The 18,266-nt window shown below is 33.5% G+C and overlaps 1 protein-coding gene across 50 annotated transcripts in view; it reads left to right on the plus strand.

Moving 5' to 3' along the window:
• Positions 1–18,266, plus strand: part of LOC128985612 (cell adhesion molecule Dscam2) — a 188,129-nt gene that overhangs the window by 92,705 nt on the left and 77,158 nt on the right. For 23 of the 50 annotated variants that reach the window (XM_054405293.1, XM_054405303.1, XM_054405304.1 and 20 more), the window contains exons 8-12: positions 13,805–13,904; positions 15,398–15,479; positions 16,028–16,186; positions 16,864–16,962; positions 17,533–17,677. In XM_054405293.1, coding sequence (XP_054261268.1) covers positions 13,805–13,904; positions 15,398–15,479; positions 16,028–16,186; positions 16,864–16,962; positions 17,533–17,677 — 585 coding nt within the window. Of the gene's footprint in view, positions 1–368; positions 493–769; positions 894–1,028; positions 1,153–7,585; positions 7,716–11,412; positions 11,534–13,804; positions 13,905–15,397; positions 15,480–16,027; positions 16,187–16,863; positions 16,963–17,532; positions 17,678–18,266 lie in introns of all 50 variants that reach the window. The other 27 variants (XR_008490050.1, XM_054405281.1, XM_054405269.1 and 24 more) reach the window with 5 other exon arrangements.

The raw sequence follows: 18,266 nt of genomic DNA on the forward strand, positions 1-18,266 counted from the left end.
TGTCCTGCACAAGGGTACCCTGTGCCAATGTTTAGGTAAACAAATTCAATTCTTGGATGTTTTAGAATAATTTTAAAATTCAAGATTGAAATGAGTAAATTTAAAACCATCCCAATTATTTCCATGTAATTTTTTTTACTTTTTCACCTGCATTTTTTTGGCAGAGCCTGTCGGTGCTAAACCACCCTCTTTCTCAACAACCGCCAAAAGTAGTCTATATTTCCATTCCTCTAGCAGAAGTTTTGCATTGTTATGCCCGGCTCAGGGATATCCAGTTCCTTCTTTTAGGTAAGATTTTGTCTCTTAAATTCAATTCTGAAAATATGTTAAAACTCGAAGTGTGAATGATGTCCATCTGGTTTCCTCAGAACCAGTAGGGTCCAAAGGCCCAAAGTTTGCTACTGATCTCCGCAGCAGTACTATTGATAGAGAAGCAGGACAAAGTTTTGGATTGCTCTGTCTCGCTCAAGCATTTCCAGTACCAATGTTCAGGTATTTTTCTTTACTTTCTATCAGCGTGTTTAAGGTAAATTGCTTTGTGACTGGTCAGGATTTAAGTATATAATTATTCAACCATTGGCAAAATTAGTTAGTTATTCTATCCAGCTGTTATATCTTTTGTTCTTCTCTGTTTAGTTCAGGTTTTCCCATTCCAAGTTTCAGGTTTGGGACGAATCCAACTTGTTTACTTGTTACAAGAGACCATCCCTTTACCCAACATTCAAGCAGTTAGTCCAACTATTTTACATGTTTCTTCTTTTCCTAACAGAACCAGTCGGTGCAAAAGCACCCAGTTTTTCTACAAACAACAAAATTAGTTGGTTTTTCTATTCGGAGAGAGAATCGTTTGCTCTTCTTTGTCCAGCTCAAGCATTTCCAGTCCCTAGCTTTAGGTAAGAAGGTGTCAAATTGATATTTAAAAATACTGAGTTGATTTTTAATATAATAATAAAAATACTAAATCCCAACATAAAGGCTTTAAAAATATGTACAAATAAAACTTTAGTTAACATTCTTTATATATACAGAACCAATGGGTGCCAAGGGACCAAAGTTTTCGACCGACGATAAAAGCAACTCTTTTTTTCGCTCCGAGGGTCTTGGATTGGCACTCTTATGTCCTGCGCAGGGATATCCGGTTCCTATGTTTCGGTGAGTTAATCTTCGTCAACATATTTTGAAACTGAAAAACCTTTTCACAAACCAACACTATAATGGCGCAGGGGAACCCTATTCTCTTAACCTGTCAAGTTCTATAAAAGATAAGTTAACGTCTTTGATCAACTGTCCAGAACCTGTTGGAGTAAAGGCACCTACATTCTCTACCGACACAAAAATATCATCTTATGACAGACATTTGGGTCAGAGTTTTTCCCTACTTTGCCAAGCGCAGGGATTCCCAGTTCCAATGATCAGGTAGGTAAACCAATTAGTTGAAATCAAAGGTATCCAAAAGAAGACACGTTTGAGCTTCATAATCATGTGTGCTGTCAAAAAGAAAAGCTCATACAAATCAATTTAATAATAACTGTTACATTATTAAAATTTTTTTAAATAGGTTCTAGTGGGGGACTTTTTTTTAATTACTTCAGACTAGGACTAAGGGTATTATCACTTGATTAAATGTTTTGGTGATTAGTAAGATTTGAAATTGGAACATAGGAGACCTAAGTCCGCGCTCTGCTATTAGACCAGCTCGCTCTACCTATAATAACTGTTAGAGTCACGTATCTTAAACTACTAACTACTTCTAGCATTTGGCAAGGGTGTCTAACAAAATAGGTAGTCCCTTCCGAGCTAGAAGAACACTTTTATATAAAATAAAACCTTGTTCAATGTTAATAAACTCCCATACGTACTCATTAAATACTAAAAAAACTTGTTAAAAATCTTTGATACATTTTGAACACATTATATGAAATGTAAAAATGGACATCCCTATGCTGCTGCAGGGTACTTTATCTCAAGGATGAAAGAACATCTTTTATTTGTTTGTATTTTCATACAGAACCAGTTGGTGTCAAAGCTCCAACATTCCCAACTGATGATTCTATCTCGGCTTTGAAAAGAGTCGTAGGTTCAAGCTTTACTTTGCTTTGTCAAGCTCAGGGTTTTCCAGTTCCTCTCATTAGGTAGGTAATAACTATTTTCAACCGACAAAATGTTCCAAGTAATTTCCATTTTTGTCACATTTCTGATTAAATATTGAAAAAGATACGTTGAATGATCCTGGAAAACATTTACGTTGGTTGCTGCTAGATTTCGTCTTGTAGTTAGAGTCATTACGGTGGGAATTTACCTCATTTAGCTATGTGATAATACTGGAATCCAATGATTAGGTCACTGAACGCTAGTCTTTAATTAAAATACCCCCGCCGCAGCAAACCTGCCGACTAAGCGAATTTCCATTTGTCTGAATTGATTTTCAGTTAAATATATTTTAATAATTTTAGGTTTAACGAGTACCTAGGTTTGCTGCTACAAGGAAACTAATAAAGTGTGTTTTTGAGTAAAATATTGATAGCTTAGTACAAAATAAATATATTTGCCAAGTTTGATCAAAATATATCCATAAACAAGCAAACTACAACATTTGACAATATTCTCCATAAGAATAACATGGGAATTTTAAATTTACAATTTTTTTAATTTTCTCCGTTACTAATAATCAAACAAAAATACTTTAATATACTAAATTATTTGTTTTTTTAAGCTCTTTAAAAAGGTCTAAAGAGAAATCGGGAAATTTTGTGTTTTGAGGGTCAAAAGTGAGAAAACCAATTTTGACCCCATAAAACCCCCCGTAAAGCCCCGTTCCCATGGTCCGACCGTGCTGGTTCGCGAACTCATTCAAGTTTATCCCGCTTTACACCTTTAAACCAAATTTCATCAAAATCGGACAAAAATTACTAAAGTTATCGCGTTCACGGACGTATATATATATATATAAAAGTCTATATATATATATGTCTATATATATATATAAGTCTATATATATATATATAAGTCTATATATATATATAAGTCTATATATATATATATGTCTATATATATATAAGTCTATATATATATATATATATATATAAAAATTTGAAGGAATGGTGTTTTTGGCCTCTGGGGACATCAAAATGAAAAAGTAAATCGGTCCCGGGTCTAGGTCTTGCCGTGCCACCTACGGTAATAGCTACTTCCCTATAGGGAAATTCGCTAAAAGAGAAAGAATATAGACCAGTCCTATAAGGAGGAGTACTAAACTTGGCTAAAGGGTGTCCTGTCCCAACTATAACATTCACAAATATATTAATAAATATTTTCCCTCGCAGAGCCAGTAGGGGTGAAAGCACCAACTTTTCCAACTGAAAACTCAATCTCAACTCTAAAAAGACCAGTTCATTCAAGTTTCGCTTTACTTTGTCAAGCCCAAGCATTCCCTGTTCCTTTAACAAGGTAGGTTAGAATGTACTCATCATTGACATATTACATAAGAGGAAAACTAAGGTACCTTATCCCAAAATTGTAGACCTAATAATGTAGTTTGGATTTTATTTCGATTTTACCACTCCAACAGAACCAGTCGGTGTAAAAGCTCCAACCTTTTCCACTGAAACGTCGATTTCGTCTCTTAAACGTCAAGTTGGTACAAGCTTTGCTTTACTATGTCAAGCCCAGGCTTTCCCAGTTCCTCTGTCTAGGTAAGTTAGGGTTAAGAAGTTGCAATATAAAAATACAAAACATGCTCATATTTAGTTTTTTAAGTCAAAGAGTAAGTGGATTCCTAGATTCTAACCTATAAACTAAATATGTCACAAGGAGCATTTTTTCAATCTAATCATTTTTTTAACAGAGATTTCAAATATTTTATAACTTTTCTCATATATGTTTTTATTTTCTATTTCACACTGAGCGTGATGCAATGTCACATGGGCAGGTGTGAATTGTTCCAAAATGTTGACAACAGCCAGTTTCGTGTTTCCAAATTTCCATCTCATTCTAACGGTGTTCACACTAAATGCGCAACTTGCATCACGCTTCCGTTGTTTGCTGACGGTAAAGTTTGGTTTTGTCTGTGCAGAGCTGACGAGAGTTGCTAAGGGGTAGAGGCCGTCTTCCCTCTTCCTCAGTTCAGGTAATTTCCCCACATAACTCTGCACTCTCGCCCCATTCTCACCCCATTGCATTCATAAATAAATGTGCTTCTTAGACTAGTAGCCTGGCCTGTTGTCAACATTGGGACATCTTAGTTGTTCGATCATCCAGCTCATTTCGCTTGAAGTAAGTTTTAAGATTGCGGGAAGATGTACAATGTAGAAAAAAAGTTCTTCTTCAAAAGTTGATTTGGTCTAGCTACTTGAGATTATGAGAAAACTTTGAAATACGCTATCATCCTTACATATCAGGTGTCCCACAAAGGGGATGTTGTTTTCAAAATAATACATCAGAGGTATCAAATTGAAACTACAAAAACAATAGTTACAATAAATAATTTGGAATAAAAAAGGAGTTTTTTAAAAGTAATTTTATTTGCAATACCATAAAGTTTTTTTTTTTCAATTTGTTATACGATTTTACATAAATAAATAAATAGTAGGAAATTAAAAGGGACAGGAATGTTTAAATCATAAATGCAATCAATTGTATTCATAACCCTTTATTCAAAATGTCCATATATCGTTATGCGCTATGTACTGATTGGTATTGAGGGTTTTTGTGCTAATTCTTCTGTTATTTTTTACTCCGCCATTTAGTTTTAAATTTGCTGTGTTTAAATTATCATTTAGTGTTGGATATGTCTGATATATTAATTAAAAAACATCAAACTCTTTGTTGGACACCCTATAAATAACTTGCCTGAAAATATTAGAGAGCTTGCAGTAATAGTAATATTTTATCATTTACCCTTGCAATCTTAATGTAAAGTCAAGTTGTCTGGATGTTGATAAAACCTTGAATCAGCAACTTAAAAGTGCTTTAAAGAATATCTGTAAGTTAACAATTTAACATGATTGAATGAATGGTTTATTCCACAAAAAAATCCTACATTAAACAAATGTGAAAATTTTTTGAAATAACTATAAGTTTTAACAAACATAAAGTAACACATAAATATACAGAGGAAAATAATTATTAAAATGTGAACTTAATGTTGAATAATAAAAACTAACAAAACAGACGGAATAGTATATTTCATCACTAGAACATAAAGTTACTCATTTTAACCCAAGTTTGGCAAATGAGTTAGAAATGAAAGGCACTTTTTGCTTATGTGATATTTTTCTTTATTTACCAATACTGTATAAAAAAAACTGCAATAAGTTTCAAAACAAAATACTTTTAATGAAAAGATAACCCCTCAAAACGACTTCTAACCTACTTTCAATTTTGCTATTGCAAACAAGCAGCTGTTTAGTTAGCGATTCAATTATTTTTCATCACTGTATTTTAAAATAGCCCATTTCCATACAGCTGAGATTTTCGAAAATCTTCAATTTCCATACACCAAAAACAAATAGTGATCAGCTGACTTTTCCTGACATTAACATTACTTTAGCTACATAAAAATTACTTTCGCCACACAAAAAATTCTTTACCTGGCATCAAAGCTAGGTTTGAATTTTTTTAAGTTTGATGAAGTAGTTTTTTATCATCGTGATAAAAAGTATCATTCAAGTCTATTTCGGGGCTCACTTTTGTGACTAGTAGTGAAATATACTATTGTATATTATACAATTATGTTACTAGTAGTGTACATTATACTGTTGATACGTCGAATTATAGACACGATTGCTACAATGGGGATAAAATAATCAATACGTACTTTCGATACATACAATTGCTTATAATCAAAGACTACGGTTGATTTTTGATCCCTAGATAGAAAAATAGCTACTTTGGACCCGCAATGCATGTATTAAAAGCAGTTGTTTTTGCTGCAGTACCGGTATGATGAAAATAAACTTCATAGGTTTGTAGGCTCAAACCAATATCCACATTACTTTAGGCTAGGCCTTGAGAGTCGTGGCTTTTTCATTTGGATAAAATCTATTGGTGATTGGCGGGATTTGAATTTGAACCTTAGACCTCTAGCAGATCAGCTCACTCCCTCTATAGCATACAGGGTAAGCAAAAAGCTCAAAATGTGGCATCCAAAATTTCCCTATGTGGCTTTCATGCTCAGATCTGCTTGATCAATTAATTGGTAACTCTTTTGCTGTTTATTTGAATATAATATTTCCGTTACAACTCACAACAGTTTTTCCCACCAAACAATATTCAGGCTTCACAGTTTCACACACAATTTCAATAGAATTAATTTAAATAATCCCTAACTTATTTCAGAACCCACTAATAACATAGCTCCTAAATCCCCTGGTCATAAGTATGAGGGAGGTATGATCATGTATAGCAGAGAGAATGCTTCTGTATATCTGATGTGTCAAGTGACAGGTTACCCAGTCCCTAGATACAGGTAAACATGTTAATTGGAGGTAGATCTTGATTGGTTAGCATTAGGTCATTGTTCTAAAACTTAAAAGATGCTACAGATTTGTGTGGAAGGAGATTTATTATAGACAGATTAAATAGGCTCCAAACCAACAGGTCACGATATCATTTAGGAAATTACCATTGGTGATAGGCAGGATTTGAACCCAGGACAGAAATCCTCTAATCTAGAAATTCAATTGTAACAACCAGCCATGCTGGTCTAAAATATAAACAGGTTCCTACCAGCAAAAGGAATTGGAAAGAAATTTTAAACATTTGGACTTTTTGTGGAGAAAAGATAATAGATTCTCCTGCACATATAACTGTAACGTAGTGATGGCATAAAATCGGTAAAATCTTGAATAGTATCAAACCTCTGGCATACACACACATTTTAGGGGCTGTATCTCTTACTCTTGGAAAGTGTTTGTGGTTCTTACTTATAAAATGCCACTGGTGTAGACGCTAAACATTTTAGTTCGCTCAAATATTAGTGTGATTACACAATTGTTTCTGAACTTAAGAAACCTCTTGAAATATACCCCAGAGAGGTATAAGTTAAATTTAGTTTAAAAACCGTCTTGTGGTCAGAACGTTTGACTTTACATTCTGTAAAATAAATCAACAGGATTCTATAATTAGCAGAGATGATAGCCTTACAGTACTTACAAATATGAATACTTTTGCTGTGACTTTTAAGTAACCAACTAAAATATTTCCTCCGTGTATCTATTCTAGTTTTAGTTTATTTTCATTATATAATCCAACCATCTACAGTTCAGGCTTCAAGTAAGGTTATGCTATTAACTCAAATCCACTTAAAAACCAAACAACTAACAAACAAAACATTTCAGAGCCTACAAATAACATTGCTCCTAAAGTACCAGGCGAGCGGTACGATGGTGGCCGAATAGTGTCTTCAGTAAAATCTTCCACTATATATCTAATGTGCCAGGTTGTTGGATATCCAGTTCCTAGATACAGGTCTGTACATTTTGTTATCCTTCAATAAAGACATAAAAATAAAACATTCAGGCTTCAAAAAATGTTATAGTGTTCAAATGTACAAGGTGATCTATACGATAGAAAATTTCAATTTCAGAACCAACAAGTAACATTGCCCCAAAAGTTCCTGGCAAAAAGTACGAAGGAGGGGAAATAGTGTCTCCTTCCAAAGACTCTACAGTGTACCTAACTTGCCATGTGGTAGGGTACCCTGTGCCTAGATATAGGTAAGGTCATGTAACAGAGTCGGGGATATAATTTACTTGTAATTACTTGTCTACATCATGCACCAGAACAGAAACTAAACTTTGTACTCAGCATTCAGGCTTTTATATTTATTAAAAATAGGTATTTACCTTCGTCTACAGCTCAATCTGTTGTAACTTGAGTTACGGCCGTTTCGGCATTATAATGCCATCGTCAGACGTTGAACATTCAGCTTAAGTAGCGCCGTCATAGTTGAAACACATAACACGAACACGAATAACATTTTACAATTAATAACGAAGACACAACGAACAGGCCTGTCGCACACACGGTACCGGTTGACATTGCCACGATCCTAACTGGATGCCGACTAGAGGTTAATCCTGCATCGTTCTTTGCGTAGTGGTGTTATCAGCTGACCTTTGTACTCCTGCCTTTTGTCTCTTGTCCTGGTCTAAAATACTATTGAAAATGATGTGTGATTTATATTGTAGTTTGTCATTTAATATTGTGTCATCAAAATTATTTTCTGTATAGGCTCTGTAAATTTCGTATTCTTCTAATGTGTCCAATTTATTTCCTTTCTTGCTTGTGTGGAGTATATCGAGGCCAGTGTTCAGATCATACATGTCATGGTTTTTGTCAACCAGGTGTTGAGCAAAGGATGATTTTTGTTTGTCGGCTCTTGGACATGGGTGATGTTCTTTGTACCTGGTTCCGAATGTCCGTCCAGTTTTTCCTATATAAAAGCTCGGGCAACTAGCACATTTAATTTTGTAGGGTAGAGTGGGGGAATTGGGACCCATGTTTTTATTTTTTTCAATTATATGTTTATTGTTAGAAAAAATCAAAATATGAGCATGCACAAGGTTTCCAACTGTAATTTGTCTTCTTATCACATTGTTTTTCATTTTTTTAAATAAATTTTACTATGAAAAAAAATAAATATTAATTTGGAACCCAATTACCCCACATGGGGTAATTGGGACCTATGCTTATAAACCCATAAGCACCTAATATTAATTTGTGGGGGTAATAGGGTTCTGAAAATGAAAACATAATAAACAAAATGCAACATACTTTTATTGGAAAATTTTTTTTTTAGGACACTAGAACGGTTCAAACTATTTTTTCCAAAACATTACACTTTTTTCTAAATAAAATAGGAAAAATTAACCAGAGCAGATAACAGCCAGAAAATATAGATTTAAACTGTTAAAGACATGTATAGTTAGATAAAAAAAAAAACTACAAGTATATTTTATGTCGAACTTCTTCTCTGGTCATATGCAAACTTTCCGGAATTTCGCTTTTTCAGCCGAAAGAATTTCTAATAAATGGTTGTTATCAGTCCAATTATAAGTTAAAACAGGCCAATTATTGGCTTAGCTCACTCTTTTAGGCCCTATTTTTTTATCAAGTGGTTGTAAAATAAATTTTTCACTTTTCTGTACATCTGTGATTCTAAACCGATGTAACCACGCGATGAGACTGGTTCCCAATTACTCCATGCTGGGGTAATTGGGACCTACTTCAAAATTCTGTTTTTACACATAATACATGATAATCACCACTGCAGCCACATTTAATTATTGATTAATTATATGTGGGATTAATTATAATATTAATATTAATTATATATGGGATAAAAAAATATGGGTCCCATTTCCCCACACCGGGGTAATTGGGACCCATTTTTTTTTTAAATTTATAAAATTAATTTATAATTTTTTTTTAAATTTTAAAGCCCTAACAAACTATTGCTTAAACCTTTAATGTGTCAAAAAATACACTTTGGTATGATTATTAATTCATATAATATATAAAAAATAGCTCGAAATACTACCACGCTGAAGTTTTGCCATATGTTTAACATTCGGGAAAAAACACGGCTTAATTTTTTAATTTTTTTTATACATTAAACACAAGATTACAATTATCCAATAATTTTTGATGAAACCCCTTTAGAATGCCTAAACTTTAACGTATTTACAATTTTGTTAAAAAAATAAATAATACAAAATTTAAAAAAATAGCTCCCAATTACCCCCGGGTCCCAATTCCCCCACTCTACCCTATACACCTGACTTCTCACTTTTGCCGATTACACGATCAGAAACGTTTAATTTATTAATTGTCTTGTTGTTGGTCTTGAACGCCAATTCGATACCATGTTTTTTCAATTCTTTCGTAAGTGAGTACTGAATTGAATGTGAGTACTCTACACACACATACTTCTTCTTTTGTGGTTGGATGTCTCTAGACTTTTTGTTTTTCATCTTACTTAATAACCTGTCAATCATATTGCTGTTGTACCCATTAGATAGTGCTACGTTGAATGTTCAACGTCTGACGATGGCATTATAATGCCGAAACGGCCGTAACTCAAGTTACAACAGATTGAGCTGTAGACGAAGGTAAATACCTATTTTTAATTAACATCACAGCTCAGGGGCTAAAAATGGATTCTAACTTTTATATTTGCTATGTTTTCTACTGATAGTGATTAGGTTTTATTTTAATCAACAGCACCAACAAATAATATAAAACCCCGATTCTCCGGCTTGCAAATCGAGGGAAGTCTTGTACAGAAGGTCCAGGAAAAAAAGGCAGCCGTAATATTGTGCGATGTCTCGGCATTTCCAATACCATTTTTCAGGTAATTTAAAAAAATGTTGTGACATATTTCTTTGTAACTCCCAGACCATTCTCCAAGTTTCATTGTAAATTTAGCTGTGTTTAGATTTTCATATGGTCTCAAAGACTTTAGAACATAAGACCAAACCTTTTATCTTTCCTGGGACCTCAGTCTCTACCCAACATTCAGTAGTATTTTTTAAATAATGAAAATAAACAAACTTTTTGTATTATTGCCATACTAATAGATGTTTGAGTAATTAAACTTTATAAAAATAATTCTTGCAGAACCTATTTCCAACATCATTCCACGAGTATCCAAGGAAAGATTTGAGGGCAATATACTCTACTCTGGCTCCACAGCAACATTGCTATGTCCTGGACAAGGTTTCCCTGCGCCATTTTTTAAGTAAAGTTACAAAATAATGTTATTACCTTTTTTTACGTACGTCATACAGTCTTGATATTTATAAATTACTTCTAAATCATTCTTTGATCAGCACTGGTACAGTAGAATCCGATATTTTTATATTTGGTTTATTAGATTCTCCTTTATTTGTAGTCTTATCAAAATAACAAAAATCAAAAGTAATAATGACAAAGAAAAGTCAACTTGAGGACGTTCCATCTGTTCCCAGTGTAGCTTAAAGGATCTCAAGACAAACCATGTATAGGTACTACTGCTCTGATTCAGTTGAGTTGGTAGCATCTTCATAGGCTTTAATAACTTTGGTAGGGCTTTGCTTTACTAACATGTTTTTCCAACAAAAGAATAAAATGAGATTTGTGTCTCTTTAAACAGGAGTAATGAATTCTCAATGTTAATTTGATTTGAATTGCCTTTTTCAATTTTGTTTTATCCAGTATAGCTTCAGTTTCAATGTGACCTTGAGGAAAATAAAGAATTATTTTTTTGTTTCGGGGTTGAGAACAGAACAGTTCTAAGCAAATATTATTAAAATTTTCCATTATTATTACTAGAGAAAATTACATTACGGAGCCGCACACCATTTCCATCCTACCATTCAGGCTGGGTAGTTGTAGTATGTACTCATCAAGGTAAGTTTTTTTTTTACATAGAGCCTACTAGTAGTACAGCACCAAGAGTGTCCGAGGGAAGGCTTCATGAAAAAGTGTTGAAAGCCCAGTCTAAAGGCGCACTCTTGTGTCTTTGCCAGGGGTATCCACTGCCTAGTTTCAGGTATTTTAGAAAAATTTATCTCATGATTCCATTAGTGTTAAGGATTGTCTAGTAGCCACATTTTAAAAGCTTTTCAGGTAAATTAAAAGTTTATTTACTGTAAGTTTTTATTTTTAAGGAATTTAACTTGAGTCAGCCGCTTTCCTAGCGATAAACTATTGCATATGACTCCAAACTGCATATAAAAGTATCCAAACATTCTAATTTATATGAAAAAAAAATTTATTTTAAATAAAGTAGGTACATACATTGAAGCTTAAAATAAAATTCTTTCCTTCAAAATTTGTTTGGAGAAAAGTTACCGATGTTTGTAAAAGAAAAAACAGTTAGTTTTGTACCTTCCTTTAATTTACTGCAGGCAAATATTTTGATGTAGTTAAATAATTAAGTCAACTGTCTTATTTTTGAAGAATGTTAAAACAAAAATGACACTTGTGGTCTCTTAAATTCTATGACTGTCTTTTGAAATGTGGCTACAAAGCAACTTTCAACGACTCACAAATCCTCTTTAGGCTTCAACCAAGGTACGTAAAAAATTAATAGCCTTAATAATTAGTTCATCTTTAAAAAAAATGCTAGTTGAATAGAAAATTGTCAGGCATATCAATTGCAATCAAATGAAATTGGCTTTATCTGAGTCCAACCCCAGGTTACTAAAAGCAGTATTGATGTGATACAAGTAGTAGAAGACGCAACATTTGTAGGGCGTTGCCCAGGTCAAGGGTTGGCTGTGAAAACTACATGTATAGGTGCTTTGTCATGATTTCTTAAAAATTGTTATGCCGAGTCCTTAATTATTCTAAAACGTAAAGTAGTTCCTAAGATGTTGAACACAGTTTAAAATTTAGTGCTAAAATACAACATATACAAACATTGTCCTTGTTGTCATCTGGTTATTAGAAGTAAGAGGGTTAAAACCACGTGGAAGGAATGGGGTTACATTCAAAATAAACATTTTTTATTTAAATACACCCCTTGCTCCCCCTCTCCCAAACAATTACAATTTTAATTTATTGTTAAATAGGTACATAGTGTACAAATTATGTTTGACTCGAGAAATACGTTGGTCTGAAGAAATATAATGACTCTTAGTGTAGTCTAAAAACACCCCCCTTTAGGCTGAACTTTTGTTTACTAGAACCAGAAACTGAATCATGATCTGGAACAAGTAAATTTCCAGCCGCTTTGTTAAATACTTTTTAAACAGTAAAAGGTATTGTACACTTCGATCAAAGGCTATTAATCCTAAATATTGTCAGCTCAAAGAGCAGGTGTTCTTGTATCACAACTACAATGAAACAAAGGACTGAGACAATCATTGCGCAAAGTATAAACAAACAACTTGGATAGTTAGATTTATATCTTATGAGATAATATCTGGGAGATTTATCTATGAGATTTATTTGTGATAATATATGGGGGGTTTATATGAGAGATAAAGTTCTGTGTTCAGCCCTTTTAATACTTTTGTGACCAGTAAGCATTGAGTAAAATAGAAATGTAGCATAATAGACTATATTTAGTCGTTTAAAGTTAAATTGAATGGCAAAAAATGTGTTCAGTATTTTTTAAAAATTTGTACAGCAAAATAAAAATTTGTTTAGGTGTACACTCCCAAAAAACTTGTAATAGGATTGAGCTATATTGGAAATCAATAAAGAGGGTATTAGTTTACACATTTGATTAAATTTCAATAAAGAAAATATAATTTGTATTCAAGTTATCTTGTCTGAGGATAAACCTATGGAAATATTTTTTGTATCAATCTTAAACAGAGACTTTAGTTTGATCATATTCCAGGGTTTAGTTTAGTTTTAACTTTAAGTCATAAGTATTTTATTGCATAAAACATTTTAGTAACCAATTTCGTTAACCACATAAGTTCAAGGCAATATGTATATCTTTTGATGCAGTGCAACATGCATCTTTCAATTAAAAATTAATTTTACTCCCAATCCAGATGAAATTTTCTTTTTGTCAACAAACAAAAGCAAGTACTGTAGGTATTTCATTTCAACATGTCAAATACATTTTTAATTTGTCAGACCACATAGTACTTTTTTGCATCCTGAATACCAAAATGGTTGAATATATTGCTGTGCACAGGTAATAATTGCATTTTTTTTAAAAACACCCTTCTCTATCTTTATTGTCTGTGGTAATATGATTGACTTTTAATACCAAAATCTGAAGTATCCACTCGCAACTAAAATTGCCTTGAGCATATGTAACGATGCCTAACAGTATTGTTCATGTTTGGCTTTGTTTCAGGTGGTACAAATTTATTGATGGAACGTCAAGAAAGCAAGCAGTTGTTATGGATGACAGAGTGAAACAAGTATCCGGGACCCTCATAATCAGGGAAGCAAAGGTAAAAGTGACCTAGTATTATTTTTATTATTTTTATGTTTATTTTTTAGTATTATTTTACTTGGGGAAGTTTTGCCTACAAATATCAGTAGAAGAAAATACAAACCTCAAGTTATGAGCTACAATTAGAAACGATTACAATATTAAATTAGACAAAGAGGTTATTGCAGACCATTGTAAAAAGTATCAAGAAAAACTTGAAGATCACCCAAACAGTCTGGTCGTTAATCTGCTGGACAACAGTGAGTGTGTTAACAGTAGCTTTTTGGTGGTTCGAAACTGGACCCAGCTGTTCCTGATCATTGGGCTTGAAATAAATGATGACTAATGAAACCGCTGATCTTAGTCAGTAACAAAGCTACACAGGTCATCACACACCATTATGATTATACACTCATCCTTCACTCATATTTGGGTTAAAATACGCACCTAGGTAGCGTCCCCATCTCAATGATTGATAATTGAATTGATTGATTGAAAAGTGTTCTTCACGTGTTGGACCAATTTTGTTGTTCAAAATACATATTTGATTATTCGATTGACAGGTGCTTGCTCTCTGCCATTTTTTGTTAGGTATGTTACTAATTGTTCTAAGAATTGATTGAACAGATTCTAAAATAAATTTAGTAAAAAAATTGGATTACAGTATTTTATTACTACCTGATGCAAAAATGATTTAATTATATCTCAAAGATGGGGACTCATCTAGGGTATATTCTTTTAACCTATACAACCAACCAAGAGTGAAAGAAATTAACAATACAGTAGAGTCCCGCAAACTCGGCACTTGATAACCCGGCAGTCTGGATAACTCGGCCATCACCTGGCTCAGAAAATTAGTGATTTTTTGAGTCCGAGTTAAACATGGACTCAAGTCCGAGTTAAACATGGACTCAAGTCCGAGTTAAACATGGACTCAAGTCCGAGTTAAACATGGACTCAAGCCAGCTCAAGTCAAATCATTCTCAGCTCGTACAAATGATTTGTTTTACTATATCTGATGACTTAATACTAACTTGTAATATAAATATAAATTAAAGAAGTAGTTAATAAGATTAAAAATTGTATTGTTCTTGTTTTTAACCCTAGTTCCTGATAACACAGCACTTCACAAACTCGGCACCCTTCCAGTCCACATTACGCCGAGTTTGCGGGACTCTACTGTATTGTAATTGCAACATTGTTGTTGACTAAGGCTAGCAAATTCTTCAACATTGTTAATCTTATTCAAATTAAAATCAGCTACGTACAGGTGTAGTTTGAAAAAGGAAATCTAATATGACTTTATCCAGGATAAAATTAGAAATGTTTTATTAGTATCATGGTGCTTCTAGCACCAATCTTAGCACCAATCTTGGACAAACCTATGCTTCAAGGACAACTAATTGGTTCTAGGTGCCCCTTCAGCAAAACAAACGAATAATTTTGCTGCAAACATTTGATTAACATTAGAACCACCCTGTTTCTTTTTACTCATGTTCTGGACTTTTCTAGGTGGATGACTCTGGTAAATATTTGTGTGTTGTCAACAACTCCGTGGGTGGCGAGAGTGTGGAAACCGTACTCACTGTCACAGGTGAGTAATCATTCTGCAATAAATGTTAAATACTCGTGCAAACATCTTAAGTTTCGATACAATTAGCAGTAATAATTCAGTATGGTCAAAGGGTGATACTAGGATCTTTCGTTTTATACGCGCAAATGTGTTATTAACACTACAACTACAACCAGATTTAAACTCCCACTGGAGCAATATTTTTAAGTCACATCAATACTTTTGATCTTCTTCCAAGAAGGTCAAAAGCACATTCAATTGTTAATTGTTTTCCTAATAAATCCACTTTGAAAAACTGTGTTCCTACTGCAGTTCACAATTTGTACAATACGGGAACGGGAACATTAGTTGGGAACATATATACATGGTGTATATTTGAAATTTCCAGCTTTACTTTTTTCTATACTTTTAATTATTTACCTGAAAATTATGATTGACCCCTGATTTTTCCTTAAAAAAATGCACATCACTACCCTCTTTTTTAAAACTATTTTACTTTTATCATCCTACCTGTATTGTAAATACTGTGATAAAAGCATTTAAAGCTGACGACATTTTGTTTATTACAGCCCCACTGTCGGCAACTGTAGAGCCGACGACACAAACAGTGGACTTTGGTCGACCAGCAACGTTAACTTGCAACTATGAAGGGAACCCTGTGAAAACTATCGGCTGGCTGAAGGATGGAAAACCTCTAGCAGGGCATGAGGAACCTGTGCTCAAAATAGGTAAATAGACTAGACAAAAATGTTGAGGAAGAAATATCTTACTTTTAAGCTGTAGGTTAACCTACGGTACACAAAAATTGACATCATCAGAGGTCTCAATATGGTCATTTAGGAACTTTGGTAGACATTTTATCAGTTTGAATCCCCTGTAGACAATTTTGTTGTTTAGTGGATTTCCATCATTTCAATAGTTAAGCTTCTGGTTCTGTCTTACAGTGGAGAATAAACTAGAACACAACCTAGATTGGGTAGTATAGGAAAATACAATAGATGAAAACCAAGAAAATATTTAGAGCAGTCTAATGAATAAAGTAAACAAAAATGTGAATAAGTTGGTGAATCCAGAAAATATTTATCAACAATAGTCCACTCAGCAACATAATATTTCAACTGCACAGTCTAAAGATTCCATGTTTTAGTGAGAGGTTCCATAGATGAATCAGTTAGACAGAGATATATTTGTAAGGCTTGTGGGAGGAAGGTTGTGATAGTTTGGCTCGGACAGTGAGAAGGGTTCCTTATACAACTCCTAGATTAGTGCGAGGTTATCACATTCTCCTTGAGTGTGCAAATAATATCATTTGACGTCACTTTTCAACATATTATCAAGCCCACCAAATAGGAGTGGTCCTAGGAGTGTTATTTATTTGTGAGATTTATTTTGTTTTGTATTGCAGATTCTGTACGCAAGGAAGACAAAGGCATGTACCAGTGTTTTGTTCGCAATGAACAAGAGAGCGCACAAGCCAGTGCGGAACTCAAGCTAGGAGGACGATGTGAGTTGTTAAATTTATCACATTGATTCCATAACTCATGATTTTTGTTAAATTTTATGATGTTAAACTCTAGTCCACCCTTGATTTTTCTTTTTTCGTAAGGATCAATTTAGATTTTATGGTTTATTTCAGAATGGTAATCGTTAGTTTAATCGTATTATTTTATTATATGTTGAACAAGTAAATTCAAGTCAAATATTTTAGTTTCCAACTGTTCATGGCCTTAGCCAGATGTGATTACTTTTATTTTTCGTCAATTGTAAGGAATTTCAGAGCGTTTGTTGAACACAGATGAGTCTCAACCATTAGAAACCCGCCTGTATAAAAATATTGTGATTCAACTATCACAATACTTAACTTAATGAACATAATCCTCTAGCAAATTAAACATTAACATACTGAATAAAGGATTACTAATAATACTGCAGGAACGCAGCATCTCTAAGCATCGTTAGAGTTTTGTTTTTTACTTTCTGTAGCTAGTTGTGATTCTTCACACATATTTCATATTATTATTCTTGTTGTATTGGATTAGTACTGTTACTTATCAAGTTCAATTTAATGTTTCAGTCGAACCTCCTCAAATAAAACACGCGTTCAGTGAAGAAACAATGCAGCCTGGACCATCTGTGTTTCTCAAGTGTATTGCCACTGGAAACCCTTCACCGGAGATTACGTGGGAACTCGACTCCAAGAAACTTGCCAATACTGACAGGTGAGCTAGTCAATGAACAAAGCTAATGAAGTAAAGTACCTAATCATGCTAAGCAGTTGGGTGTGCATAGTAAAACGACAAATTAACCGTGAAAGGGGAATGAAAATTATTGAAGTGGTTATAGAGGTAGCCTGTATAAATAAACGTTGGTTTAATTATTGGATGATAGGGACAAACATATGACCCTTGTGGGTGTTTAGCTAACTTTTGAAAAGTATACAATATACATAGTGGACATAATGATTCCCAATTAATCAGAAGGTTGCTGTTTCGATCCTGGTAAATGTTTGTAAAATGATTTGAGGCTGGATTCAGCTGTCATTGATAATTTGCTTGGTTATTAGTGTTAGTTTTAATAAAGTTAATTGTCTTAGGACATCTGTGTCAAGTTTAGGGCTTCTCCTAATAATTGAAATTAAATGCAAATCGAGAAGATGAGGTTATAATGCGTAGAGCAATTCAAATTAAAAAAAACATTGAACTAAGAAGATATCAAGATATCCATAGAGTAAAATAATCCTAGTCTGTAGGCTATAGATCACCTTAAATCTAGAGGCTTAACCTCTTATTTATTGTGTTGTTTGCAGTG

Source organism: Macrosteles quadrilineatus, unplaced genomic scaffold (assembly GCF_028750875.1).
Source record: "Macrosteles quadrilineatus isolate MER2022 unplaced genomic scaffold, UCM_ALF_1.0 Scaffold_2__2_contigs__length_208266976, whole genome shotgun sequence".
Classification (NCBI taxonomy): domain Eukaryota; kingdom Metazoa; phylum Arthropoda; class Insecta; order Hemiptera; family Cicadellidae; genus Macrosteles; species Macrosteles quadrilineatus.